This window comes from Nerophis ophidion, linkage group LG08, assembly GCF_033978795.1.
Source record: "Nerophis ophidion isolate RoL-2023_Sa linkage group LG08, RoL_Noph_v1.0, whole genome shotgun sequence".
Classification (NCBI taxonomy): Eukaryota; Metazoa; Chordata; class Actinopteri; order Syngnathiformes; family Syngnathidae; genus Nerophis; species Nerophis ophidion.
Window position 1 is genome coordinate 8,329,377 of NC_084618.1, and position 27,938 is coordinate 8,357,314.

General features: G+C 42.0%; 2 protein-coding genes across 2 annotated transcripts; one reads left to right on the forward strand and one right to left on the reverse strand.

Annotated features, from left to right (window-relative positions):
• Positions 1–42: 42 nt before the first annotated feature.
• On the reverse strand, positions 43–10,275 carry LOC133557260 (L-seryl-tRNA(Sec) kinase). Its single transcript, XM_061907598.1, has 6 exons — positions 9,901–10,275; positions 8,562–8,802; positions 8,294–8,495; positions 8,148–8,223; positions 6,911–7,004; positions 43–4,222 (listed from the first exon to the last, which is right to left on the reverse strand). The coding sequence occupies exons 1-6, from the start codon at positions 10,099–10,101 to the stop codon at positions 3,975–3,977; spliced, it is 1,062 nt and encodes a 353-aa protein (XP_061763582.1). The 5' UTR covers positions 10,102–10,275; the 3' UTR covers positions 43–3,974.
• ghitm (growth hormone inducible transmembrane protein) lies at positions 10,218–27,749 on the forward strand. Its single transcript, XM_061907599.1, has 9 exons — positions 10,218–10,368; positions 10,634–10,771; positions 15,060–15,162; positions 15,434–15,545; positions 21,643–21,784; positions 21,900–22,008; positions 22,086–22,274; positions 26,706–26,877; positions 26,970–27,749. The coding sequence occupies exons 2-9, from the start codon at positions 10,643–10,645 to the stop codon at positions 27,052–27,054; spliced, it is 1,041 nt and encodes a 346-aa protein (XP_061763583.1). The 5' UTR covers positions 10,218–10,368; positions 10,634–10,642; the 3' UTR covers positions 27,055–27,749.
• Positions 27,750–27,938: the final 189 nt, after the last annotated feature.

A 27,938-nucleotide genomic window follows, 5' to 3' on the forward strand; every position in this document is an offset into this window, starting at 1 on the left:
ATTTACATCTAACACAATTTCCCAACTCATATGGAAACAGGGTTTGTAATAGGTGTCTTTAATTGAACAATATTGCAGACTGAAACTCGATATTTGTCAATATAAACACGTATAGTTGCATATTACTTGCATATACAAAGTCTCAAAGGCAGCATTGTATTAGAAAGTATCCAGTAACAGACGTGTCCGCATCATTCGACTTACTGCGTCACGCACTTAATTTAAATGAATTATTGCGACAACAAAAAAAATTATTATCAATCAATCAATGTTTACTTATATAGCCCTAAATCACTAGTGTCTCAAAGGGCTGCACAAACCACCACGACATCCTCGGTAGGGCCACATAAGGGCAAGGAAAACTCACACCCAGTGGGACATCGGTGACAATAATGACCCAGTGGGACGTCGGTGACAATGAGGACTATGAGAACCTTGGAGAGGAGGAAAGCAATGGATGTCGAGCGGGTCTAACATGATACTGTGAAAGTTCAATCTATAATGGATCCAACACAGTCGCGAGAGTCCAGTCCAAAGCGGATCCAACACAGCAGCGAGAGTCCCGTTCACAGCGGAGCCAGCAGGAAACCATCCCAAGCGGAGGCGGATCAGCATCGCAGAGATGTCCCCAGCCGATACACAGGCAAACAGTACATGGCCACCGGATTGGACCCGACCCCCTTAACAAGGGAGAGTGGGACATAGAAGAAAAAGAAAAGAAACGGCAGATCAACTGGTCTAAAAAGGGAGTCTATTTAAAGGCTAGAGTATACAAATGAGTTTTAAGGTGAGACTTAAATGTTTCTACTGAGGTGGCATCTCGACCACTTCAACAGCATAAATTTGTCATAGGGTTAATGTTTTTTCCATACATTTTACTGTTCTGATTAATTTCACATACTCAAGCCTTTTTTTTTTTAACATTCAAAACTACAAAATAGGGGTGTTAATCTTTGGGGCCCTGACGATACCATCCGACTCCTGGGGTGACAATTCAACACGATTCATGATTCAAACCGATTCTTGCAATCTATGATGCATACTTGCCAACCCTCCCGGATTTTCCGGGAGACTACCGAAATTCAGCGCCTCTCCCAAAAACCTCCCTGGACAAATTTTTTCCCGTAAATCTCCTGAAATTCAGGCGCAGCTGGAGGCTACGCCCCCTCCAGCTCCATGCGGACCTGAGTGAGGACATCCTGTTTTCACGTCCGCTTTCCCACAATAAAAACAGCGTGTCTGCCCAATGACGTTATAACTGTAGAATGATCGAGGGCGAGTTCTTGGTTTCTTATGTGGGTTTATTGCTAGGCAGTTTCATTAACGTTCCCCCAGTGCGGTAACAACACACAACAACAGCAGTCAAGTTTTCGTCTACCGTAAAGCAGTTCGTCTGCCGTAAACATCAATGTTGTGACACTCTTAAACAGGACAATACTGCCATCTACTGTACATGCATATGTGACAATAACATCTACGGCTTTTAGAGCAGTGGTTCTCAACCTTTTTTCAGTGATGTACCCCCTGTGAACATTTTTTTTAATTCAAGTACCCCCTAATCAGAGCAAAGCATTTTTGGTTGAAAAAACAAAGATAAAGAAGTAAAATACAGCACTATGTCATCAGTTTCTGATTTACTAAATTGTATAACAGTGCAAAATATTGCTCTTTCTTGAACTATTTGGAAAAAAAGATATAAAAATAACTAAAAACTTGTCAAAAAATAAACAAGTGATTCAATTCTTAATAAAGATTTCCACACATACTGCGATGAGGTGGCAACTTGTCCAGGGTGTACACACTGCCTTCCGCCCGATTGTAGCTGAGATAGGCACCAGCGCACCCCGCGACCCCAAAGGGAATAAGCGGTAGGAAATGGATGGATGGACAGCTGTAAATATACTCCTCCTCTGTTAACCACGCCCCAACCAAGCCCCGCCCCCCACCTCCCGAAATCGGAGGTCTCAAAGTTGGCAAGTATGCTATTATGTTGCATAATAATTATAATGAACATTTTTCAAATGAGATTAGGAAATATCTTTTTGATTGAATAAAGATGGCCTAATAACGTCTTTTTAGTAATCTATTATTTAACAATATATATTTTTTTTTTCTTAAATAGATTTTGAAAATTATTCACCGATTTAGAATAAGGATCAATAAGAACCGCAAACCAATTTTTGTGCACTCCATTACAAAATAAAAGTATGCACCACGATTCGTGCTGATATCGTATCGGATTATTACAGGTATCGACCAATACTCAAAGCTCCAATATCAGTATCGCATCAAGTGAAAAACATGTATCAATACACCCCTACCTTTAAGTGGATGACTATGTACGTATTTGACTGAGTGTGTACATTTTACCCAATTTCTTTGTAAGGACCTCCTTTTTTTTTTACACAGGCAGCTGCACACGGAACACTTTAATCACAAATGAACAGTATTTAACAACAAGTAAATAACACATTTCTTTTTTTATACATGTCAATTTGTTTTATAACATACAAAATATGTGTATACTGTAAATAGTAACTTTCTACTGAAGTGAATTCATTAACTCATATTATGTTCTACTTATGGTGAATGTTTATATTCAACTTGGAGAAAGCGAACCACCGGGTTTAAGTAAATAATGGTTGAGCCCATAATAAATTAATGAGCCTTAGTTGAAGATTTGTATGTGGACTGGGTTAACTCTCTCATGAGAAGGGGCAATAAATTCAAAAGTGATAGCTCTATCCTGGAGGAAAGATTCCATTTTTATCTTAACGTCAACCTACGAGTTATGGTATACATCTGTTGTCTTCCCAGTCACTTACACACAAATTACCATGAATTGATTTACGTGGAGTTGAAAAACTTATTCGGGTGTTACCAATTAGTGGTCAATTGTACGGAATATGTACTGATCTGTGCAATCTAATAATAAAAGTTTTAATCAATCAATCAATATCTCCTTACATGGTCAGGTTGTACCATCCTGAATGAACACACACCCAGACAGAATGGTAAATGGGTTGTACTTGTATAGTGCTTTTCTACCCCTTTTTAAGGAGCCCAAAGCGCTTTGACAGTATTTCCACATTCACCCATTCACACACTGACGACGGGAGCTGCCATGCAAGGCGCTCACCAGGACCCATCAGGAGCAAGGGTGAAGTGTCTTGCCCAAGGACACAACGGACGTGACTAGGACGGTAGAAGGTGGGGATTGAACCAGTAACCCTCAGATTGCTGGCACAGCCACTCTACCAACTTCGCCACGCCGTCCCCAGAAGGAATATAAGACTGGGGTTCGGCTCCTCCAAGTTAGGAGTGCCTCATTTTTTTTTTTGACTTGACCTCCTCCAGGTACTGCAGTCCTGTATAATGATGCTTGTAATAAAGCAAATTTTGGTTCGGTAAAGCGTCTTCGGTGTCTCTTTTGATCCGGCCCCACTGCCATGTCGCCATTCTTCACAAAGTCAGTGGCCTAGTGGTTAGAGTGTCCGCCCTGAGATCGGCGGGTCGTGAGTTCAAACCCCCAAAAATTGGACGCATTATCTCCCTGCTTGGCACTCAGCATCAAGGGTTGGAATTGGGGGTTAAATCACCAAAAAATGATTCCCGGGCGCGGACACCGCTGCTGCTCACTGCTCCCCTCACCTCCAAGGGGGTGATCAAGGGTGAAATGCAGAGAATAATTTTGCCACACTTAGTGTGTGTGTGAGACAATCATTGGTACTTTAACTTTTAACTTTTCTCCGGAGGATGTCAAGACCAGAAATATACTTCACTACAAACATGGATTTTTACTTTCTTTTTGTATTTTCGGTGACTGTGGCCAGTGAAGTTAAAATTCTTCTAAGTCAGTTTTTTGTGTTAAAATATAAAAATATTAGCTACCAAAATAGGACCATGCAAATATAATACTATGTGTAGATATTGTGCACATAAACATGTTTCAATAAATGCCATTGTCATTAGATTTATTGGTAAAATCGTGTCGCCATTCCTGATTGGTCCTTGACCGTCATTATTCTGGACAGTATTTCCTCTACGTCGCGGTCAAAAAGTCCCACGGCTCTCTTCACCGCATGTTCCACGTCGACGTCCTCTTCTCGAATAAAAGGCGCCTCCTGGAGAAAATGTTTGCGCACGTTTTGGAGGAATTGCACTTTGGATTGGTTGAGCTGAGCGGCCAAGGACCTCATGTGTTCCGAGGACACTCCGCTGTCTGGAAATGATTGAGGATACTGGATGCTACTGATTTGGAAACGCACAGTCGCAGACAACCACAATGTATCGCACTAGGACTTGTCTTAAGTGGACAGTATAAGAAGTAAGAGTGTTAGTGCCAAAGGAAGTCAAGTTTGAAGGGTGAGATACCGTTTTTAGACCATGCTAAGTTAAAACTACAACAAGGGGAATTGCACTTTTTAATGAAATGTTATGAATTTTTGCCTATCATTCACAATCCCTACATAAAACAAGAACACATATTCATGGTTTTCTTTTTTTTTTTTGCATTCTAAATCGTAAAATATGGCAAGTAAGAGGTGGCTAACAATGCAGCTAATGTGAGTACTGCATACTTGCCAACTGTCCCAATTTTCCCGGGAGACTCCCGGATTTCAGTGCCCTACCCGAAAATCTCCCCAATTTCTTCCAATTTCCACCTGGCCAACAATTAGCGTCCTCTCTCACCTGAAAAGCAGACTATAACATATGTCTCCGTTATCCATGGGTTTATCTATAACCCATAAAGTAGGCAGGCTTGGAGCTAATTCTCAGCATGTGTTTATTCCAGCCGGCACGTTAATACACTGACACACAACATCCGGATTCCCATCATGCATTGCTTCAAAACTACGGCAAGTAGTAATGTCCAAAAACATAACACAGACGGAGCAGAAGAACGAAGAAAAGACATGGCGACGAGGAGTAAGACGAAGAAGTACGCTTGCAAGTTCCAAAAAGATTGGAAAAAAATAATTTCATCCAGGACAGCTCAAAGGGGAAGGGGTATGCTATATATATATATATATATATATATATATATATATATATATATATATATATATATATATATATATATATATACATATATATATATAAATACACCCCCCCACCTCAACAACGCCCCCCCCATGTTCCAAATTCAGAGGTCTCAAGGTTGGCAAGTATGGAGTATTGTGACAATACTCTATTTACATCTCGTAACCTGAATATTAACCAAGTATTAGCACGGTATTGTAAGCGCTAATGCAGAGGAACTACTTTTAGCGACGCCAGGATCACAGAAAGTATTGACAAACAGCTGGAGAAAGTTATTTCTGTGTCATAAATAATGCCCCTCACTACTCCAGAAGGTTGTGGCCATAAACCGAGAGGTTGGTCAACTTTTGACATTCAACTTAAACCTGGAGATGACGGACAAGACATGAAAAAAAAACATACATTTGATTGGTTCTTCATCTAAACGGAGAGATACAAACATCCCATCAGTGAGAGCAGACATTGTACAGTAGGTGATTGTTTTGTTATGTTGGTATTTTGTGTTTCTTGTTTAGCAAGAGTGCTACTAGCTGCATCGGTTTAGCCCAGAGCTTCTAAAACTTGGAGCTTTTTCTCCGTATATCCAGTTTCAAAAATACAAAAGTCCTGGCGAAATAAAGGGGACCAAAAACAAATGTAATTATTGGCTTCATTTTAACAGAAAATCTTACGATACAATACACATATGTTTCTTGTTATCATCAAAGAACTAAACTATCACATTTTGATGGATTTTTAAGCGCTGTGTGTAATGTTCTATATTTTCAGTAGAACAAATGAATTGTTGGCGTTGTTTACTTGAGTCATTTCTACACGTACCTCTTATGTGTGACTGCCATCATATTGCAGTTCACACATATCTCTTATGTGTGACTGCCATCTACTGGTCACACTTATCACTTCAACACGTACCAAATAAAATAGCTTTGAGGTCGGTAAGCACAACCAAAACAATAAAAATAATAATAGATTTTATTTGTAAAAAAAAGCACTTTCCATTGAGCAAACAACCTCAAAGTGCTACAGTGTATTAAAAAAATAAATACAAAGATAATAAAAATCAATCAATCAATCAATGTTTATTTATATAGCCCTAAATCACAAATGTCTCAAAGGACTGTACAAACCATTACGACTACAACATCCTCGGAAGAACCCACAAAGGTCAAGGAAAACTCACACCCAGTGGGACGCCAGTGACAATGCTGACTATGAGAAACCTTGGGGAGGACCTCAAATGTGGGCAACCCCCCCCCCCCCTCCACACTGGTTTAAAAATGTAACTTAGATATTGGGTTTCACTATGTAAAAGCGCTTTGAGTCACTAGAGAAAAGCGCTATATAAATATAATTCACTTCACTTCACTTCACTTCACTCTAGGGGACCGAAAGCAATGGATGTCGAGCGGGTCTAACATGATACTGTGAAAGTTCAATCCATAGTGGCTCCAACACAGCCGCGAGAGTTCAGATTCAAAGCGGTTCCAAGACAGCAGCGAGAGTCCCGTCCACATACATTGATTATAAAAATCAAAACTAGAACTAGCATGCATATATCTAAAAAAATGTTTTTTTTTTAAATAAGGGTTTTAAGCCTTTTTTAAAAGCATCCACAGTCTGTGGTGCCCTCAGGGGGTCAGGGATAGCATTCCACAGACATGGAGCGGCATAGCAGAAAGCCTGGTCTCCCATTTGTTTTTCCGCACATTAGACGCACTGACGAGTTTTCAGAAAATGAGCGGATTTTAAGTGCGCCTTATAGCCGAAAGGTACGGTACTCTTGTCTTACATAAGGACTGTGAATGATAGGCAAAATCCCCCCCCCCCAAAAATGCAGTTCCCCTTTGATGGTTAGCCAACAACTGACCTCTGGCTTTCTTCATAGCTTCAGAGACGAGGCGTCGACAGGCCTGGTCGGCCTGGTGAACCACGCTGGCGGCACATTTCTGCCGGTCCGCCTCCTGTGAGGCAGTAAACAAACCATACTTAAAAAAAATAAAAAAATGGACTTACAGTGGGGCAAAAAAGTATTTAGTCAGCCACCGATTGTGCAAGTTCTCCCACTTAAAATACTGACAGAGGTCTGTAATTTTCATCATAGGTACACTTCAACTGTGAGAGACAGAATCCAGGAATTCACATTGTAGGAATTTTACAGAATTTATTTGTAAATTATGGTGGAAAATAAGTATTTGGTCAACCATTCAAAGTTCTATTTTGGTTTCATCTGACCACATGACATTCTCCCAATCCTCTGCTGTATCATCCATGTATCCATTTTGGTATAAACTCAACTTGTTGTGTTTGGAGGAAAAAGAATACTAAGTTGCATCCCAAGAACACCATACCTACTGTGAAGCATGGGGGTGGAAACATCATGCTTTGGGGCTGTTTTTCCGCTAAGGGGACAGGACGATTGATCCGTGTTAAGAAAAGAACGAATGGGGCCATGTATCGTGAGATTTTGAGCCAAAACCTTCTTCCATCAGTGAGAGCTTTGAATGGTTGACCAAATACTTATTTTCCACCATAATTTACAAATAAATTCTTTAAAATTCCTGGATTTTTTTTTCACATTCTGTCTCTCACAGGGCTTCACGGTGGAAGAGGGGTTAGTGCATCTGCCTCACAATACGAGGGTCCTGCAGTCCTGGGTTCAAATCCAGGCTCGGGATCTTTCTGTGTGGAGTTTGCATGTTCTCCCCGTGAATGCGTGGGTTCCCTACGGGTACTCCGGCTTCCTCCCACTTCCAAAGACATGCACCTGGGGATAGGTTGATTGGCAACACTAAATTGGCCCTAGTGTGTGAATGTGAGTGTGAATGTTGTCTGTCTATCTGTGTTGGCCCTGCGATGAGGTGGCGACTTGTCCAGGGTGTACCCCGCCTTCCACCCGATTGTAGCTGAGATAGGCGCCAGCGCCCCCCCGCGACTCCGAAAGGGAATAAGCGCTAGAAAATGGATGGATGTCTCTCACAGTTGATGAAAATTACAGACCTCTGTCATCATTTTAAGTGGGAGAACTTGCACAATCGGTGGCTGACTAAATACTTTTTTTTCCCCCCAATGTAAGTATACAGACGGCATCATTCTTCCACACTAACCTTTTGCTCCGTGTTGTCCTCAACTGGACTTAAGGGGTCGTTGAGTGCAGACCAGATCAACTCCAGCACATTCTGACTAGAAAACAAAACAGAACTCTAGTTTATTATGAATTTGCTTCAAAAGAAAAACAATTACGTGGGCTCACACGTCACATTCCGAAACGTCGTCCGTCGCCTCGACTGAAACGCTCTTCGCCTCCCACTGGTTTTTCCTAGGATTCGGCCGAACCAAACGCTTCTCCATGGCCACCAGCACCTCGGCGGGGACGGGGCGTGGCCTGCTGTTGTTCCTGCTGACGCACGACTCCAAGCAGCACTGCACGTGCACCTGGCAAAAGCCGAGCGAATCTGCAAAACGTGTGCCGATGAGCCGACTGAAACAAGTTCCGCTGAATGCCGGAAGAACATGCGTACACTTTCTGGCCAGTTGGTAGACCTCGTATCTCATGCTCGGGTAGTAGAAGTTGTCATCCAGTAGGAACAGGAGCGGCGCCTGGTGGCCCAGAGGGGGGTCCAGGAGGGGTCTTATGCATCGTTCCCACGCAGCCCCCTCGATCCTGCAGCCGCCGGGAAGCTCGAGCGAGGTTTTGGGATTCTTTAGGAACTCCTCGATGCGCTGCAACACTGCGTGTCTGTGGAGTTTCCATTCAGTTTGCTTGAAAAAAACAAAACGAAAGGTACGGATGTTAATTTGTGTCTTTATTACAAAAAGCTTTTCTTTGACACTGAACTCATTTATCGTGGCATAGTGGTTAGAGCAGGGGTCGGGAACCTTTTCGGCTGAGAGAGCCAAAATGCCAAATACTTTAAAATGTATTTCCGTAAGAGCCATATAATATTTTTTTTTAACACTGAACACAACTAAACGCGTGCATTATTAAGTAAAACCAACATTTGTAGAGTATAATAGGTCTCTTATTCTTTGTAATAACATTTTTATTCTAAAGTTGTGTCCTGAGCAAGACACTTCACCCTTGCTCCTGATGGGTGCTGTTTGGCGCCTTGCATGGCAGCTCCCTCCATCAGTGTGTGAATGTGTGTGTGAATGGGTAAATGTGGAAGTAGTGTCAAAGCGCTTTGAGTACCTTGAAGGTAGAAAAGCGCTATACAAGTACAACCCATTTATTTATTTATTTAAAGCTAACTGTGGAGGGGGCGTGGCCTGTGGGCCTGCAGTGAACTGGGGTGTGCCAGGACCGGCCTCTAAATCAGCGACAGGTGCGTAGACGGCCCACCTGGGCCTTGTTATCTAATCACCTGTCACTCTGTTATAAGCAGCAGCCAGGAGGAGAGACGGGGTTGGGGCTGGAGCCGGAGCAAAAAGTTAGCGGACATCCATTGTTTAATTTCATTAAGACACGCCTCCAGCTGACTATAATCCGGCGTGTTGGTCAGCTTTAGGGGCATGTAGAGTTGGGTGTCATCAGCATAACAGTGAAAGCTAACACCGTATTTGCGTATGATGTCACCTAGCAGCAGCATGTAGATGCTGAAAAGTGCAGGGCCAAGGACCGAACCCTGGGGAACTCCACACGTTACCTTAACGTAGTCCGAGGTCACATTGGTACGTTAACTAAACTTGAACTTAAAATCCTTTCATTAATGTTCTTTTTTATTTTTGCATTAGCATTTCCAGAATGTGTGGCGGGCCGGTAAACAATTACCCCCGGGCCGCACTTTGGACATCCCTGAGGTTTCAAAGCACACAAAAAAAAAAAAAAAAAAAAAAATCATGTAAACTTCTGTATTGTACCTCCTCCGGCTCTCTGGCGTGAAAAGCCTGATCTGGGATCAGCTCGTCGTAGTGCACAACAGCCACTCTCCAACCGCTGCGACTCGCAGAGAGACAAAGAGTCCGGGACAAGGACGACTTCCCGGCGGCAGGAAGCCCGCAGAGGACACACAGACATGCCCGAGGCCGGTGGACACATTCGAGTTCCCCGTCCGTTGCCATACGTCGCAAAAAAAAAAAAAAAAAATGCTCTGCTTTTCGATTTCTGGCAGGTTGCCGCCGAAACGTTTAAGGCAAATAAAAACCCAAGTAAATTGGAATGTTTACAGTTATGTTATGACAGCCATATTTAGTGGCGTACTTCCGCCCGACGTCGTCGCGTTTTGATGACGTCTTCAAGTCTATATAACCTCGTCACACCTCGATGACGTAACACTTACAACAGAACATTCGGGAATCTTGAGAGGTGGACGACGTGCTCCTAACTGCGTGAGTAAAACTTGAAAACAACATAATTAACAATACGCTTCTTATATAATTGGACGGATAATGTACATATATTTAACATTTAAGGAATGCGATGATTGTGTTGTCCACGCACTTATTTTTTTGTTAGGTAACGTCGTCATACTGCGTAGGTTGCGGTTGTTTGGACAACCAAAGCAGGCTAAATGGCAAATTGGACAACAGCAGGTTAAATGGCTCACTAGTATGTTATATGTTTATAACAAGAACCGTTATGTTCCCTGTTTAGGCTGACAACATGATAGTGGCAAGGCTAACGTGCTTAAGGAGCCTCCCCCTCGTCGGGCTGCGTCCTGTGCTGTCAAACTCGGCTGCCCTGAGATCATCCACCCTGAAGCAATGTCCCACCATGCTCAGGCCTCAGCAGGTACCCTCTAAACTCCATCCTCTGGCCCTTCTAGCTAACAGGAGACTTGGATGTTGTCAAACACATGAATACAACCACCTGAATCATTTAATAGGAGTTTTTAGAATGTTTATTTGATTTAACTAATCCAGATAACCCCTTAAAGCAGTGTTTCTCAAATGGGAGTACTTGAAGGTATCCCAGGGGGTACGTGAGATTTTTTAAAAATATTATAAAAATAGCAAAAAATTCAAAAATCCTTTATAAATGTATTTAGTCAATAACACTTCAACAAAGTATGAATGTAAGTTCAAAAAATGAACATCAAATCAAGTACTTGGCAATTCCATTAATTACCATAAACCCAGAGTTTCCCCCCCATGCCATGATGGTTTGATCCTACCTGGCGGTGGCGCACGGCACCAACTGTCTGTCAATCAACTATCGATGGAGAAAACAATGGAGGCGTGGTTAAAGCGTAGCAATAATGCAGCTGAAACGAGGAGGAACATGTGCCAAATAAGGCCAAACCAGGATACAACACATCTCAGACAGTATTCCGAAGAATATGTGTTAATGGGATTTACGGCTTTGAGTTGTAACCCCCCCAAGGCATTGTGTTTTTCTTGTGGAGAAATGTTTGCTAACAGAGGCATGAAGCCCTCACATCTTCAGCGGCATCTCCGGACAAGAAACGCTTGCCATGTCGGTAAGCCACCTGATTTTTTTTAAGAGGAGACTAAATGAATTCAGGTCATCTCAAGGCACGATCAATCAATCAATCAATCAATGTTTACTTATATAGCCCTAAATCACTAGTGTCTCAAAGGGCTGCACAAACCACTACGACATCCTCGGTAGGTCCACATAAGGGCAAGGAAAACTCACACCCAGTGGGACGTCGGTGACAATGATGACTATGAGAACCTTGGAGAGGAGGAAAGCAATGGATGTCGAGCGGGTCTAACAAGATACTGTGAAAGTTCAATCCATAATGGATCCAACACAGTCGCGAGAGTCCAGTCCAAAGCGGATCCAACACAGCAGCGAGAGTCCTGTTCACAGCGGAGCCAGCAGGAAACCATCCCAAGCGGAGGCGGATCAGCAGCGCAGAGATGTCCCCAGCCGATACACAGGCGAGCAGTACATGGTCACCGGATCGGACCGGACCCCCTCCACAAGGGAAAGAAACGGCAGATCAACTGGTCTAAAAAGGGAGTCTATTTAATGGCTAGAGTATACAAATGAGTTTTAAGGTGAGACTTAAATGCTTCTACTGTGGTGGCATCTCGAACTTTTACCGGGAGGGCATTCCAGAGTACTGGAGCCTGAAATGAAAACGCTCTATAGCCCGCAGACTTTTTTTGGGCTTTGAGAATCACTAATAAGCCGGAGTCCTTTGAACGCAGATTTCTTGCCGGGACATATGGTACAATACAATCGGCAAGATAGGATGGAGCTAGACCGTGTAGTATTTTATACGTAAGTAGTAAAACCTTAAAGTCACATCTTAAGTGCACAGGAAGCCAGTGCAGGTGAGCCAGTACAGGCGTAATGTGATCAAACTTTCGGGTTCTTGTCAAAAGTCTAGCAGCCGCATTTTGTACCAACTGTAATCTTTTAATGATGCGGAAGGCGTCCACAATATCACCAAGACTGACAAAGATCCTCAGTGAAGCACAAGCTCAGGTTTCTCACTAAAATGTCCGTCAAAAAGAACTGTGAAAAGAAGTGCAACAATGCAATATTCAGTGTTGAGAGCTAGATTTTTTGTGGACATGTTCCATAAATATTTATATTAAATATTTATTTTTTTTTGGGAAGAAATGTTTAGAATTAACTTCATGAATCCAGATGGATCTCTATTACAATCAATCCCCAAAGAGGGCACTTTAAGTCTATGTGTAGAAATTTTTATTTATAATTGAATAATTTTTTTTATTTTTCAACAAGTTTTTAGTTATTTTTGTATCTTTTTCCAAATAGTTCAAGAAAAACAACTACAAATTAGCAATATTTTGCACTGTTATTAAATTTAATAAATCAGGAATTGATGACATAGTGCTGTATTTTACTTCTTTATCTCTTTTTTTCAACCAAAAATGTTTTGCTCTGATTAGGTGGTACTTGAATAAAAAAAAATGTTCACAGGGGGTACATCACTGAACAAAGGTTGAGAACCACTGCCTTAAAGGCCTACTGAAATGAGATTTTCTTATTTAAACAGGGATAGCAGGTCCATTTTATGTGTCATACTTGATCATTTTGCGATATTGCCATATCTTTGCTGAAAGGATTTAGTAGAGAACATCGACGATAAAGTTCGCAACTTTTGGTCGCTAACAGAAAAGCCCTGCCTTTACCAGAAGTCACAGACGATGACGTCACCCATTGACGGCTCCTCACATCCTCACATTGTTTTTAATGGGAGCCTCCAACAAAAAGAGCTATTCGGACCGAGAAAACGACAATTTCCCATTAATTTGAGCGAGGATGAAAGATTTGTGTTCGAGGATATTCATAGCGACGTACTAGAAAGAAAAAAAAAACTAGTAAAAAAAAAAACGTGATTGCATTGGGACAGATTCAGATGTTTTTAGACACATTTACTAGGATAATTCTGGGAAATCCCTTATCTTTCTATTGTGTTGCTAGTATTTTAGTGAGTTTAATAGTACCTGATAGTCGGAAGGGTGTCTTGAGGCCAGTGTCTGATGGAAGTCGACGGCCGCTGTATGGACGGCACAAGCTCATAATATGGCAATACCGCGAAATGATCAAGTATGACACATAGAATGGACCTGCTATCCCCGTTTAAATAAGAAAATCTAATTTCAGTAGGCCTTTAAAGGAATAATTGTTGAGCCTAAGCCTAGTTTCGGCCACATTAAATCAGCGTTTAAGGTACCCCTCCTCGGACATTTTTTTACACGGGTAAGTGCGCTGTCTATTTCTTGAATCACCGGCTCTTAGCTTTGTATGGACCCATTGAACGTTTACAAGCTGAGTTCGGAGAGGAAGTGACGCCCCACACAGAAAGTGATGTCAGAAAGATAGAGGCGAGTCAACCCGACATGCCCGTGTGGAAATCACACATGAATACCTTAAGAGAAGCTAACGCGCGATTGCAGCTATTTAGGATACAACACATCTCAGACGGCAACATAGACGGTTGATCGACGGTTTTTGGATAAGGCCTGGAAGAACGGCAGCCTGGTGGGATATGTTTGTCAACGAGTGTGTTGTGCCGTCTGAACGGCAAGAGAACTTTCGAATGGCCAGGTCAGTTGTGATTCTACTTAGTGAAAAACGTTGTCCATTTGTCGAAGGGGAGACAACGACAGACTACGAAACTTAGTGAAAAACGTTGTCCATTTGTCGAAGGGGAGACGACAGACTACGAAACTTAGTGAAAAACGTTGTCCATTTGTTGAAGGGGAGACAACGACAGACTACGAAACTTAGTGAAAAACGTTGTCCATTTGTCGAAGGGGACACAACGACAGACTACGAAAAAGAGCGAATACATTTGGACTGGCAAAGCAGACTATTACTAGTTATTGCCCACGATGTATGTCGAGCGATTACTCAACGTCTAGTTTTGTTTTCCATAACTATTGTGAAGCCATTAAGTGGTCGCGGCTGTCAAGTACGACCGCCAATTTCAGCCTACAAGCACAGTGTCCTGAACAGATTTCTACGATTGTTGTAAAATGTTCTTCATCACATTGTTTACTTTCACACGTCCATTAAAGATATGACTCATGTATGATGGCTCAGGTGTGATTCACTACAATAGGGCTAGTCTAACAACTGCTGATGGTCAGGCAAGCAAGGTTTGCTGTTAAAAGAAAGTAGCAACATAGTCGGACATGTTTTATATTATTTCTTAAATTCAACGAATATCAGCGTCTGTTTCAGAACACTGGCCTTCAGACTCGCTTTCTTTCTTCCTTCCCATGGTTGGAGAAAGAAAATCATGTCAATTTCTATGTGTAAGCCAATGCTAGCGAGTAAGACCAGATGTTTTGGGCAAATCTTACAAGGTTCATTGTGGCATTTGCTGTGCCACTAATGGCCGGGATCTTTGGAACTTAAATTTCTGCTTGCATTTTAAAGCATAACAATCAGCCGAAAGACAGCTCTTATCTCAAAACGTTTAAGTTTGGGCACTCTTAAGTTGAGGTGCCACTTCTTATTTGTGTATATGTATTATTTTTATGTTTCTTCTGAAGATACTGTGTGGTCTCCTTTGTTGCTACTAAGAGAGTACCTTTTTTTATGTCCTCCCCCCAACCCCACTCTCTAGGGGTTTTCCACTAAAGCCAGATTTGGTTTCCGCCGTGGAAGGACAGCCAAAGACCAAATCAAGGAGGCTGCATTTGAACCAGCCACAGAAACTGCCATGAAAAGTAAGTGCAGGAGACCAGATGTTTTGAATGGCTCTTACAGGGTTCACTGTAATATTTGCTACGCTGACTAACGGGAGGATGCTTGTTACTTTAAGCTCAACAATTAGCCAGGAGACCGCTCTTATCTCAAAACATTCTTTAAGTTGAGGTACCAGTACTGTATATCATTATCACAGGCAGCTGCAATATATATTACAATACAGATTTTAGCCCATCTCTGCCCAGGACTTCTTGTATGCACAGAAAAACAAAAATACTCTTTTTGTTTTAGTTGACGGCATGGGAAGAATGTTTGTCGCTGGAGGTGCTGCAGTGGGACTGGGAGCTCTATGCTACTACGGCTTGGGGATGTCCAACGAGATTGGTGCCATTACGAAAGCAGCGTAAGTAAACTTTTGTAAGCTGTAATTTTGTCTGTATATACACACTCTAGGTGGGAATCTGTAGGCACTTCTCGATTTGATTGATTGATTGAAACTTTTATTAGTAGATTGCACAGTTCAGTACATATTCCGTACAATTGACCACTAAATGGTAACACCCGAATAAGTTTTTCAACTTGTTTAAGTCGGGTCCATGTCAATCAAATCAAGGTACAGAATTTGATTATAAATCAATTAATTATGCAGCTTTAATTATTATATCGTAGGGTTCATTGATATTATAGATACAGCGATATTATTTTTTCAAAATCTTCTCAATAATTCTGTGACGCGTGGTGATAGCAAACGAAAATTTTTGTGATCAAAGTTTTTCTCCGGCTATTTGCTCTGGTGAGTTCAAAAATAAACTACATGTCCCAGAATCCTCTGCGCAATGTGGGGGGTGGAGCAAAAGAGGAAGCAGGAAGTGAAGTGTGTTCCACTTCTACATAAGAGGATTTTTAATTTTTTTCTCAAAATCCGTTTATAACTTTGTAAGTTATGTTGCTAACAAACAGACAATTATGGGTTGTACTTGTATAGCGCTTTTCTACCTTCAAGGTACAAAAAGCGCTTTGACACTACTTCCACATTTACCCATTCACACACACATTCACACACTGATGGAGGGAGCTGCCATGCAAGGCGCTAACCAGCACCCATCAGGAGCAAGGGTGAAGTGTCTTGTTCAGGACACAACAGACAAGGTTGGTACTAGGTGGGGATTGAAGAAATAACTTAAGTACCGTATTTTTCCGATTACAAATCGCTCCGGCCGAAAATGCATAATAAAGAAAGAAAAGCACATTTATAAGTTGCACTAGAGTAGGGGTCGGCAACCCGCGGCTCTGGAGCCGTATCTTTACATATTGTACAGAATTGCTTATTATTTTTATTGGATAGTAGTCTGTTTATTTCAATTGTTAGTTTTTCCTTTATTACCTCTTATGTTATTTATTTCACCCCATATTTGTTCCCACTACCGCACCTTAAGTTGGAGTCTTTAATCTCGTTATATGCAAATTTAATGACAATAAAGTTCATTCTATTCTATTCTATTTAGCGCCGCCCTATTGGCTCTCTGGAGCTTTTTCAAAAATATATGAAAAATGGAAATGAGAGGAAAAAAACATATTTTTTGTTTTAATTTGGTTTCTGCAGGAGGACAAAATGACACAAACCTCCCTAATTGCTATAAAGCACACTGTTTATATTAAACATGCTTCACTGATTCGAGTATTTGGCAAGCGCCGTTTTGTCCTAATTTTGGCGGTCCTTGAACTCACCCTAGTTTCTTTGCATGCGTAACTTTCCTCGACTTTCTAAGACGTGATTTATGCCACATCTTTTTCGGTTATTTTGTACACCAAACTTCTTATAACGTTGCGCATGAATGCACAAAGGTGAGTTTCGTTGATGTTATTGACTTATGTGGAGTGTGCCAATCAGACATATTTGGTCACTGCATGACTGTAAGCTAATCGATGCTAACATGCTAAATAGCTGTATGTACATATTGCATCATTATGCCTCGTTTGTAGCTATATTCGAGGCGATTTAGTTTCTTTTAGGTCCTCATAATTCAATTTATATCTCATGACACACTATCTGTATGTAATATGGCTTTTAATTTTTTGCGGCTCCCGACAGATTTGTTTTTGTATTTTTGGTCCAATATGGCTCTTTCAACATTTTGGGTTGCCGACCCCTGCACTAGAGTATTAGTCGCATTTTTGGGGGAAATTTATTCGATAAAATCCAACACCAAGAATATGACATTTGAAAGGCCATTTAAAATAGATAAAGAATAGTGAACAACAGGCTGAATAGGTGTACGTTATATGACGCATAAATAACCAACTGAGAAGCTGCCTGGTATTATTGTAAGAATCATTCAAATAACTATAACATATAGAACATGCTATACATTTACCAAACAATCTGTCACTCCTAATCGCTAAATCTCATGAAATCTTCTTCCTCGATGTCGCTTCTAAACAACTCTGCCAACTCCAAAGGTAGACAATGCGCCGCTTCTTCTTCTATCAGTACGTCGCTTGCGTCTGAGTCATCGTGAGTTGCAGTTCCAATTATTCCAGCCTCTCTGAATCCGGACAGGATGGTTTCGGTTGTCACTGAAGCCCTGCCCCCGCCAAATTTTTTATTGGTTGATGTGTGTGTGTGTGACGATTGCTGATATACGCCTAGTCTCTTACGTGAATGAGATGAATAATATTATTTGATATTTTACGGTAATGTGTTAATAATTTCACACATAAATCGCACCAGAGTATAAATCGCACTCCTGAAAAAAAATGCGACTTATAATCCGAAAAATACGTTAAGTAACTTTTTGGAAAAATTGTACTTGTCAGAGTTACATTGAGTTTCTTTCCCATCGTTGGTTGGTTGAAATTTACTTCGAACATGTATATCGTTACATTTATCTATATCACAGTTGTTTATAATCTATTGATTAAGGTTTGGAAAGACGTATTCATTTGTCAGCGAGCCTTCTTCCAGCAGGCACTGTCACATGACTCTGTTTCACCAACCCAATGTAAGCATTAGTGACACTTGACTCCATCCCACCAATCAAACGCGGCCTGACATTCTACCGGGCGAATAACAAGGGGAGGGAATGTTTACATACAAGCACAAGGTAAAGATATAGAAGTTAAAATAGATCAGTATTTTTAAAGTATATGGTCAAATAGAAACCTTGTTTAACAAGTGTCAGAATGTTCCTAAAGAAGACACTTTAATTACGTGACATGACACTAGCACAACCCGGCTGTTTGAGACAACTAGTAAGTAAGCAGACAACTCCTACAACAGTTGACTAAAAAAAGCAATCTTTGTGCATGTCTCTGAAGATCCGAATAACCCTCCCGATTTCAGTGCCTCTCCCGGGGCAAATATTCTCCCGAATCTCTCCCGATTTCCACCCGGATAACAATATTGGGGGCGTGCCTTAAAGGCACTGCTTTTAGCGTCCTCTACAACCTATCGTTTCGTCTGCTTTTCCTCCATACAAACGGCGTGCTGGCCCAGTCACATAATATATGAGGCTTTTACACACTTAAGTGAATGCAAGGCATACTTGATCAACAGCCATAAAGGTCACACTGAGGGTGGCCGTATAAACAACTTTAACACTGCTACAAATATGTGCCACACTGTGAACCCACACCAAACAAGAATGACAAACACATTTTAGTAGAACATCCGCATCTTAACACAACATATACACCACAGAAAAAATACCCAGAACCCATTGCAGCACTAACTCTTTCGGGACGCTACAATATACACCCCCCGCTACCACCAAACCCAACCCCCCTCAAAGCCCCCCCTACCCCCCAAAAAAATCTCCCGAATGCGGAGGTCTCAAGGTTGGCAACCACAAGTGTCATTAAAACACATTAAAATCAAATAGAAGTGGAAAATTGTACTTATCTGTTAGATCCGGAGCATAAAAGTTACTAGCGCTAGCTTATTAGCATGTGGCATTATTTTTGGTATACCCAATTTACATTCCCACATAGCTAACAAGCTGAAATGAGCACAATCACCCTTAGAGAACGAGAGGCACACTGCGTATGGGCAACAGTCTCATTAGAGATAAGAGCTTCAAAACTAGAACTTCACGTGTAGGTGAGAAAAGAGTAGAAACTGAATTGTGTGAAAATCACACTTAGTACATCAACACATACTGACTGTAAAAAGTAACATGATTTTGGACAAGGCCGCAAAAACATTTTCAATAATTACTTTCAAACTAACAAAATAATTCCACTTCAAACTAGAGAAAACATGCTGCAGCAAATTGTATATGATTTTTATGTTTTAGACACACACACCTTACACTGGTATGTAAGCCGCACACAAAATTTTAGAAGGAACATTTTTCCTCCCAGATATTAGCCGCAGCCGACAATAAGCCGCAGATATATATGTTGTGAAAATAGATATTTACACAATACTTGTAAATGTACATAATACTTGTAAATGTATATTTACATACCTTCATTTTTTCCAAACTGTCTGTAACACGGCAGTAAAACGGCTGATCAAACAAAACAGAAGTCATCGTCATGGACCCGTTAGCTGCTGAAGCTATCTCTGCAATCAGTTAAACAGACTCAAAAACTCCACAGAAAAATATTGGTGAAATTACTGAGTTTTTTGTGAAACTGAAACGATACAAAAAGAATGCCATTGTAAGGTAATAACACGAGCACGGACTCTCGTAAACGTGTGTCTGAGCCAAGGCACATTTTTTTGTGTTGAAAAAATGTGGAGGCACACCACCAGCAGAATTAATTAAAAAACGAAACTCAGTTGACAGTAAAAAGTCGTCGCTATTGTTGGATATGACTTTAAACCATACCAAACATACATCACTATAGCTCTTGTCTCAAAGTAGGTGTACTGTGACCACCTGTCTCATCACACTGTGACTTATTTGGAGTTTTTTTTTCTCTTTTCCTGTGTTCAGTGTTTTAGTTCTTGTCATGCGCTCTTATTTAGGTGGCTTTTTCTCTTTTTTGGTATTTTCGTGTAGCAGTTTCATGTCTTCCTTTGAACGGTATTTCCCGCATCGACTTTGTTTAAGCAATCAACAATACGTCAGTTGTTTTTATCCTTTATCAATGGGGATATTGTTTATTGTCATGTCAAGTGCGGATGTACATTGTGGACGCCGTCTTTGCTCCACAGTAAGTCTTTGCTGTCGTCCAGCATTCAGTTTTTGTTTACTTTGTAGCCAGCTCAGTTTTACTTTCATTCTGTATAGCTTTACCTAAGCTTTAATGCCTTTTCTTAGGGGCACTCAGCTTTGGTTTATTTTTGGTTTAGGCATTAGATACCTTTTTAACCTGCATGCTGTTGCCGAAATCTACAAAGCAATTGTCTACCGGCTGCCACCTACTGATATGGAAGAGTATTACACGGTTACTCTGCCGAGCTCTACACAGCACCGACACTCAACAACAACACATTAAAGTTAAAGTACCAATGACTGTCACACACACACACGAGGTGTGGCAAAATTATTCTCTGCATATGACCCATCACCCTTGATCATCCCCTGGGAGGTGAGGGGAGCAGTGAGCAGCAGCGGTGGCCGCGCCCGGGAATCATTTTTGGTAATAATTTGCAGACTATAATTACTGCTTTGCAAAAAAATATTTTTAACCCAAATAGGTGAAATTAGGTTAATCTCCCACGGCAAACCAGACTGTATCTCACGGCACACTGGTTGAAAAACACTGTATTAGGTAATGCCAAAGACGCTAGCTTGATTACTTTACGATTGCGCGTACAAATGTGCATGAAAACTTTTGTTTTTGTAAAACTTACACACGGATAGAAACAATATTGATGACTAGTAGTGAAGTGAAGTGAAGTATATTTATATAGCGCTTTTCTCTAGTGACTCAAAGCGCTTTTACATAGTGAAACCCAATATCTAAGTTACATTTTTAAACCAGTGTGGGTGGCACTGGGAACGGGTGGGTAAAGTGTCTTGCCCAAGGACACAACGGCAGTGACTGGGATGGCTGAAGCGGGGATCGAACCTGGAAATCTCAAATTGCTGCCACGGCCGCTCTACCAACAGAGCTATACCGCAGTTTAGTAGACGAAACTGCACATATACTTCTGCTTCAAGGCATGAAACAGAGGGATATACTGTAGAATTTCAACCCGCAGCACCTGCAGTGGGCGAAGTCGTCCAAAAGATGGCGCCATAGCACAAAAACTAACAGACTTTTTCAGTCTGTGTGTCAGTGTTACTTGTATGTACAAACTAATATGGCCGTTAGTGAAGAAAAATATTTAGATCAGCCACGCCTTTTGCGTAAGCCGCATGGTTCAAAGCTTGGTAAAATAGTACCGGCCTATAGTCCGGATAATAGGGTAATTAATTGATATATGGACATGTATTTGTCCATCAGTTCAGGATCGTCCTCTTTCTAACTGTGATGCATTGGAGAATCGATCATTTTCACCACCTCTAATAAACACTGACCTGTATTTCCCCTCCTTTTTCTAGGATCTGGCCTCAGTATGTAAGGGACAGGATCCATTCCACTTACATGTACTTCGCAGGCAGTGTTGGACTGACGGCGCTCTCAGCGGTCGCAGTGAGTCGGACCCCGGCGCTCCTTGGACTCATGATGAGAGGATCCTGGCTGGTGAGGCCAGCTGCAGACAAAACGCAATTAAAACGTTTATGCATCACAAAGTCAAATACGAGATGAGGACCTTTGCTGGTGTTGTAAGGTGGCCAATATTTTTTTTACTTCCCAGGCTATAGGAGCCACTTTTGCAGCCATGATCGGCGCCGGCATCCTGGTCAGGTCCATTTCATACGAGCACAGCCCCGTCCCCAAGCATCTGGCCTGGATGCTCCATGCAGGTTTGTCAACACTAGAGGGCAGCACACTGCTAGTCATGGCAAAACACTGATGGAGGCGTCTGTTTGTGTTTACAAAGGCGTGATGGGCGCCGTCATCGCTCCCCTCACTCTCCTGGGAGGACCCCTAATGATGAGGGCCGCTTGGTACACGGCAGGCATCGTGGGAGGGCTGTCCACAGTGGCCATGTGCGCCCCCAGTGAGAAGTTCCTCAACATGGGGGGTCCGCTGGCTGTGGGCTTTGGAGTGGTCTTTGCCTCCTCTATCGGTGAGCATCACAGTTTATATCAGACCTGGGCAATTATTTTGACACGGGGGGGCCAAATTGAGAGAATAAAATGCCTGGGGGCCGGTATATCTATTTTTAGGAACACTGACACATAACCTCACAATATTTTCTGATTGAATGCTAAAAACCGTTACGACAGACCGCTTTAAAAACCGGAATGGAATTTTACATTTCACACAGAATGTACATGAAAACAAAGAATGTGGGATTTGCAATATTAACCTTCGTCTTGTGTTAGGGTCGGCACCGACCCGTTTTAGTTTTTAAATGCATAAAAGAACCACATAAATGTATTTGTTTGCGTCAAGGCTTTTTGACTTTGTCAGGAACCTCTATTTCAACAAAAGTAAAACTTTTTTTTTTTCTTTTTTTTTTCTTTTTTTTTACTAAATTATAAAATGCTCTGGTTGAAATTATGACCTTAGTGTTGTAAGGGTCAGTTTCGACCCAGTTATAAAAATAAGATTATCGAGCAATATTTAGAGCCAAAACTGAACACACTGAAAGCCAGCTCCTCTACCAATCATGTGAGCTTTAGGGCAGTGGTCCCCAACCACAGGGCAGTGGCCCGATTGGTACCGGGCCGCAGAATTTTTAAATTAATCTTTATTAAAAAAAAAAAAAAAAATATATATATATATATATATATATATATATATATATATAGGGTCACTGGTTCAAATCCCACCTAAAACCAACCTTGTCACGTCCGTTGTGTCCTGAGCAAGACACTTCACCCTTGCTCCTGATGGGTGCTGGTTGGCGCCTTGCATGGCAGCTCCCTCCATCAGTGTGTGAATGTGTGTGTGAATGGGTAAATGTGGAAGTAGTGTCAAAGCGCTTTGAGTACCTTGAAGGTAGAAAAGCGCTATACAAGTACAACCCATTTATATATTTATTTTTTTTTAAATTAAATCAACATAAAAAACACAATATACACTTACAATTAGTGCACCAACCACAAAAACCTCCCTTTTTCATGACAAAAACGTCCCTTTTTCATGACAAAGAAAGAAAAAAAAAAAGGGATCCCCCCCCTCCCCGGGCCGCAGGACAATTTATTAAGCGTTGACCGGTCCGTGGATACAAAAAGGTTGGGGACCACTGCTTTAGGGTTTTCTCATTTTACCTTGTTATCCAGTACAAAAACAAACAAAGAAGGGCATGTCCGGACATGTGAGGTCAATTCAGTATAAAATTATTAAAATGAAAAAATAAATAAAACAAATGTATTCAAGAGATGTGTTCTAATATCCCTCAGTTATAGTCAGGTAACACAACAACCTTTTATTTATTTATACCATTCTCTTGCGGTTCATTTTATCATTTATTTAATTGAAATCGAGGGGTATACTGACAAAAAAAAAAGGCCCAATGCCCCACACCAAAAATATTAAAACCAATATTTTCATGGATAAGGAAGCCTAACAAGGTAACCAAGAGATGAGAAACAAATTGGATGATAGATAATTGTTTTTAGTGTATTTTACAGCTGATTTAAGACACGGGTCAAAACCGACCCATTAACATAAGAGATGGTAACGGAAGGCTAACACAAGAGGAAGGTTAACTATGAAAGATAAAATACTGAATATTGACAACATATGAACGTCACTCGACATATTTTACAATCAAGAGAAATGCATCAAAATACAGCGAAATATGAACGCAAAGGGTAAACCCCCCCACCTCCAATCTGATATATCACTAAGCTTTAGAACTTTGTTGTAAAAACCCCCTTCTGCCTCTGTCCCTGACACCCGCATATCGTTCTGGAAAAACTCTGTGGAAACGCTCCCCACTAGAGATGCGCGGATAGGCAATTACATCATTCGCATTACCAAAATCGTCATCCACCCGCCGCCCACCCGAACCAACATTTTATCGGGACCGTACCCGCCCGCTGAATTACATCAGAGGTTGGCCACCTTCACTACTCACAGAGCTATTTAAATCTGTTTCACAGAGTAATGTAGTTAATTGAAGCCGCTAACGTTCTCGCGACTATTCAATAGCGTTCATCCTGATGACAAGAATATGGACGTATTGTGAAGCCATAGCATTAGACACCTTCAACAACATGTACGAACCGAATGTTGGTCCAGCAACATGTGCGCAGCTTCCGCAATCACACGTATGAGATTGAAAGGCATACTGGGTGACACAGAGTACACTGATGGTTGTGACATAAACAACTTAAATACTTACTAATATGCGCCACACTATGAAGCCACACAATACCAGATTGACAAACACATTTCGGGAGAACATCCTCACAGTAACACAACATAAACGCAACACAACTAATACCCATAATCCTTTGTATTCATGACACTTTCTGAATATATTTTACACCCCCGCGCCCACAACCCCGCCCACCTTACTGACGCACGGGGGTGGGGGGGGTGGCGGGGTTTGGGGTGTATAAAATAGTCAGGTTGTGTCATGAATACAAAGGATTATGGGTATTTGTTGTGTTGCGTTTATGTTGTGTTACTGTGAGGATGTTCTCCCGAAATGTGTTTGTCGTTCTTAAGCGTGGTGCATATTACTAAGAGTGTTAAAATTGTTTATATCACAACCATTAGTGTACTCTGTGTCACCCAGTATGCCTTGCAGTCGTGTGCGTGTTGCCGCGGAAGCCACACACAACATGATGCTGGACTGACAAGCAGATCGTGGATGATGTAGAAGGTGACTAAGCCAATGGCTTCATAGCACGCACTAATATTTAATATCTGGGTGACTGCCGGCAGTCATTCAAGAGAATAATAGCGTCTCCTATTGACTTTTTCGCTTTATGACACAGGTCTTAAATGGCTCTTTGAATGGCAAAGGATACCGATCCCAGAACATGTGCTTTGTGGACTTGGAGAAGGCATTCGACCGTGTCCCTCGGGAAGTCCTGTGGGGAGTGCTCAGAGAGTATGGGGTACCGGACTGTCTTATTGTGGCGGTCCTCTCCCTGTATGATCAGTGTCAGAGCTTGGTCCGCATTTCTGGCAGTAAGTCGAACACATTTCCAGTGAGGGTTGGACTCCGCCAAGGCTGCCCTTTGTCACCGATTCTGTTCATAACTTTTATGGACAGAATTTCTAGGCGCAGTCAAGGCGTTGATGGGTTCCGGTTTGGTGACCGCAGGATTAGGTCTCTGCTTTTTGCAGATGATGTGGTCCTGATGGCTTCATCTGACCGGGATCTTCAGCTCTTACTGGATCAGTTTGCAGCCGAGTGTGAAGCGACCGGAATGAGAATCAGCACCTCCAAGTCCGAGTCCATGGTTCTCGCCCGGAAAAGGGTGGAATGCCATCTCCGGGTTGGGGAGGAGACCCTGCCCCAAGTGGAAGAGTTCAAGTACCTAGGAGTCTTGTTCACGAGTGAGGGAAGAGTGGATCGTGGGATCGACAGGCGGATCGGTGCGGCGTCTTCAGTAATGCGGACGTTGTATCGATCCGTTGTGGTGAAGAAGGAGCTGAGCCGGAAGGCAAAGCTCTCAATTTACCGGTCGATCTACGTTCCCATCCTCACCTATGGTCATGAGCTTTGGGTCATGACCGAAAGGATAAGATCACGGGTACAAGCGGCCCAAATTAGTTTCCTCCACCGTGTGGCGGGTCTCTCCCTTAGAGATAGGGTGAGAAGCTCTGCCATTCGGGAGGAACTCAAAGTAAAGCCGCTGCTCCTTCACATCGAGAGGAGCCAGATGAGGTGGTTCGGGCATCTGGTCAGGATGCCACCCTAACACCTCCCTAGGGAGGTGTTTAGAGAACGTCCAACCGGTAGGAGGCCACGGGGAAGACCCAGGACACGTTGGGAAGACTATGTCTCCCAGCTGGCCTGGGAACGCCTCGGGATCCCCCGGGAAGAGCTAGACGAAGTGGCTGGGGAAAGGGAAGTCTGGGTTTCCCTGCTTAGGTTGTTGCCCCCGCGACCTTACCGGAAGAAGATGGATGGATAGATGGATGGGTTCAACCGCCACCCGCCCGAATCTAATTATAATCTATTTTTTCGTCATGTCAACCGCCCGACGACTCCGCGGATGAGACCGCAAACCGCGCATCTCTACTCCCCACACACACTGCTTGGTGCCTCGTCTGAGCTGCTGTGACTTAGATTACTATAGTAACTAATTAGATTACCAGAGCAACTAATTAGATGACCATAGTAACTAGTATATCATGCAAAAGCACAGATTCCAACCATTGAAATACTTTGTGTAGTTCAAGACTTCCGCTCATTAGAAAACATCACTGCACATCATAAAGCAGCTACAGTTTCCATCCTGAAGATCTAAAAACAGATTTGGAGAATGTCTGGCGGGCCAGATTGAAAATCTTAACGGGCCTTAATTTGCCCAGGTCTGGCTTCTATAAACAATGTTATTGATCCTCAAGATGTCACCCCCAACAGGCTCCATGTTCCTCCCGCCAACCACGGCGCTCGGAGCCGGCCTGTACTCGGTGGCCATCTACGGCGGCCTGGTCCTCTTCAGCATGTTCCTCCTCTATGACACCCAGAAGGTCGTTCAGAGGGCAGAGACGCACCCACCCTACGGCGTGCAGAAATACGACCCCATTAATGCGTAAGAAGGCTAAGTTGTCACTTGTACTGGTGCCAAAATAAGGCAATGATCCACTTTGTGGAAGAGAATAACAGAGTCTTTGCTATTTTCAGGTGTATGGGAATCTACATGGACACACTCAACATCTTCATGAGGATGGTGATGATTCTGAGTGGCGGCGGCAACAGAAGGAAGTGAACACCCGGACTGTTTGCTCCGCCTTTCTGTCTGTTTGGCAGCAAACAAAGAGTTCTACTAAGAACCTGGGTGAAGTTGGCCCTGATACCTTGTCCAAATCCCTCCAATTATGTTCCATTCGTTTGTCTACAATAGTTTTTAAGTAAATATTCCATATTCATAACCAGTTCCAATTGTATGTGCAGTTACTAAAGTTTTTAGGTTGGTAACAAATAATAACCAGCTCTACAAAATGTTAAAAACATTAAAACTATAATGGTAAGATCACAACTTTTTGGCAGAACAAATGAATGGAACAAGTTCGGACTGGCGTAATTATGAATAATGACACATTAATACCATAAAGCGTTAACTTGAAATTTACAATGTCACAAACTATAATGTTTGCAGCACATAATTGGGATTGCTTTGGAGAGATTTTGACAAGGCGGAGGGCAACTTGACGCAGGTCTCCTCATAGCCACCAGTCTTGTGTGATTACCATAAACACAAAAGAGTAAGACGTACAAAGATATTGTTCTTAAAGACAAGAGGTCTCACTGGTGGATGTCTTTTTTTTTTTTTCTTCCATTTTCGCTGCTTCACATGTACTATTTATTTCTTCTAAACAAAAGTAAATTACATACAGTAGCATGATCAATTCTGTACTTCTGTTCTGAATTTTTAAGGGAATAAAGGAGTTTTGATAAAGGAAATATTTGAGTAAAGAGCAGAGATGGTTTACATTTTCCTTGAGTTTCACCTCCAAAATGAAGTATTTATTACCTGTAAATTCACGTTCATATTGAGGGCCCACCTTGCCTTTGCTACATGGAGACTTTTTTTTTTGTGTCTTAAGCAAGCTGCAGTTACTATGCTCATAAAATCCACATGTGCAAAGCTCC

What these genes read in the sequence shown, in the direction of transcription:
- LOC133557260 (XM_061907598.1), bottom strand. Translation starts at nt 10,101, where the DNA reads ATGGCAACGGACGGGGAACTCGAATGTGTCCACCGGCCTCGGGCATGT. An exon ending in ACGCCAGAGAGCCGGAGGAG is followed by an intron (nt 8,803 to 9,900) that starts GTACAATACAGA and finishes GTTTTTTTCAAG; the next exon opens with CAAACTGAATGGAAACTCCA. An exon ending in CTACCAACTGGCCAGAAAGT is followed by an intron (nt 8,496 to 8,561) that starts GTACGCATGTTC and finishes CACGTTTTGCAG; the next exon opens with ATTCGCTCGGCTTTTGCCAG.
- ghitm (XM_061907599.1), top strand. Translation starts at nt 10,643, where the DNA reads ATGATAGTGGCAAGGCTAACGTGCTTAAGGAGCCTCCCCCTCGTCGGG. An exon ending in CACAGAAACTGCCATGAAAA is followed by an intron (nt 15,163 to 15,433) that starts GTAAGTGCAGGA and finishes TTTTTGTTTTAG; the next exon opens with TTGACGGCATGGGAAGAATG. An exon ending in TGATGAGAGGATCCTGGCTG is followed by an intron (nt 21,785 to 21,899) that starts GTGAGGCCAGCT and finishes TTTACTTCCCAG; the next exon opens with GCTATAGGAGCCACTTTTGC.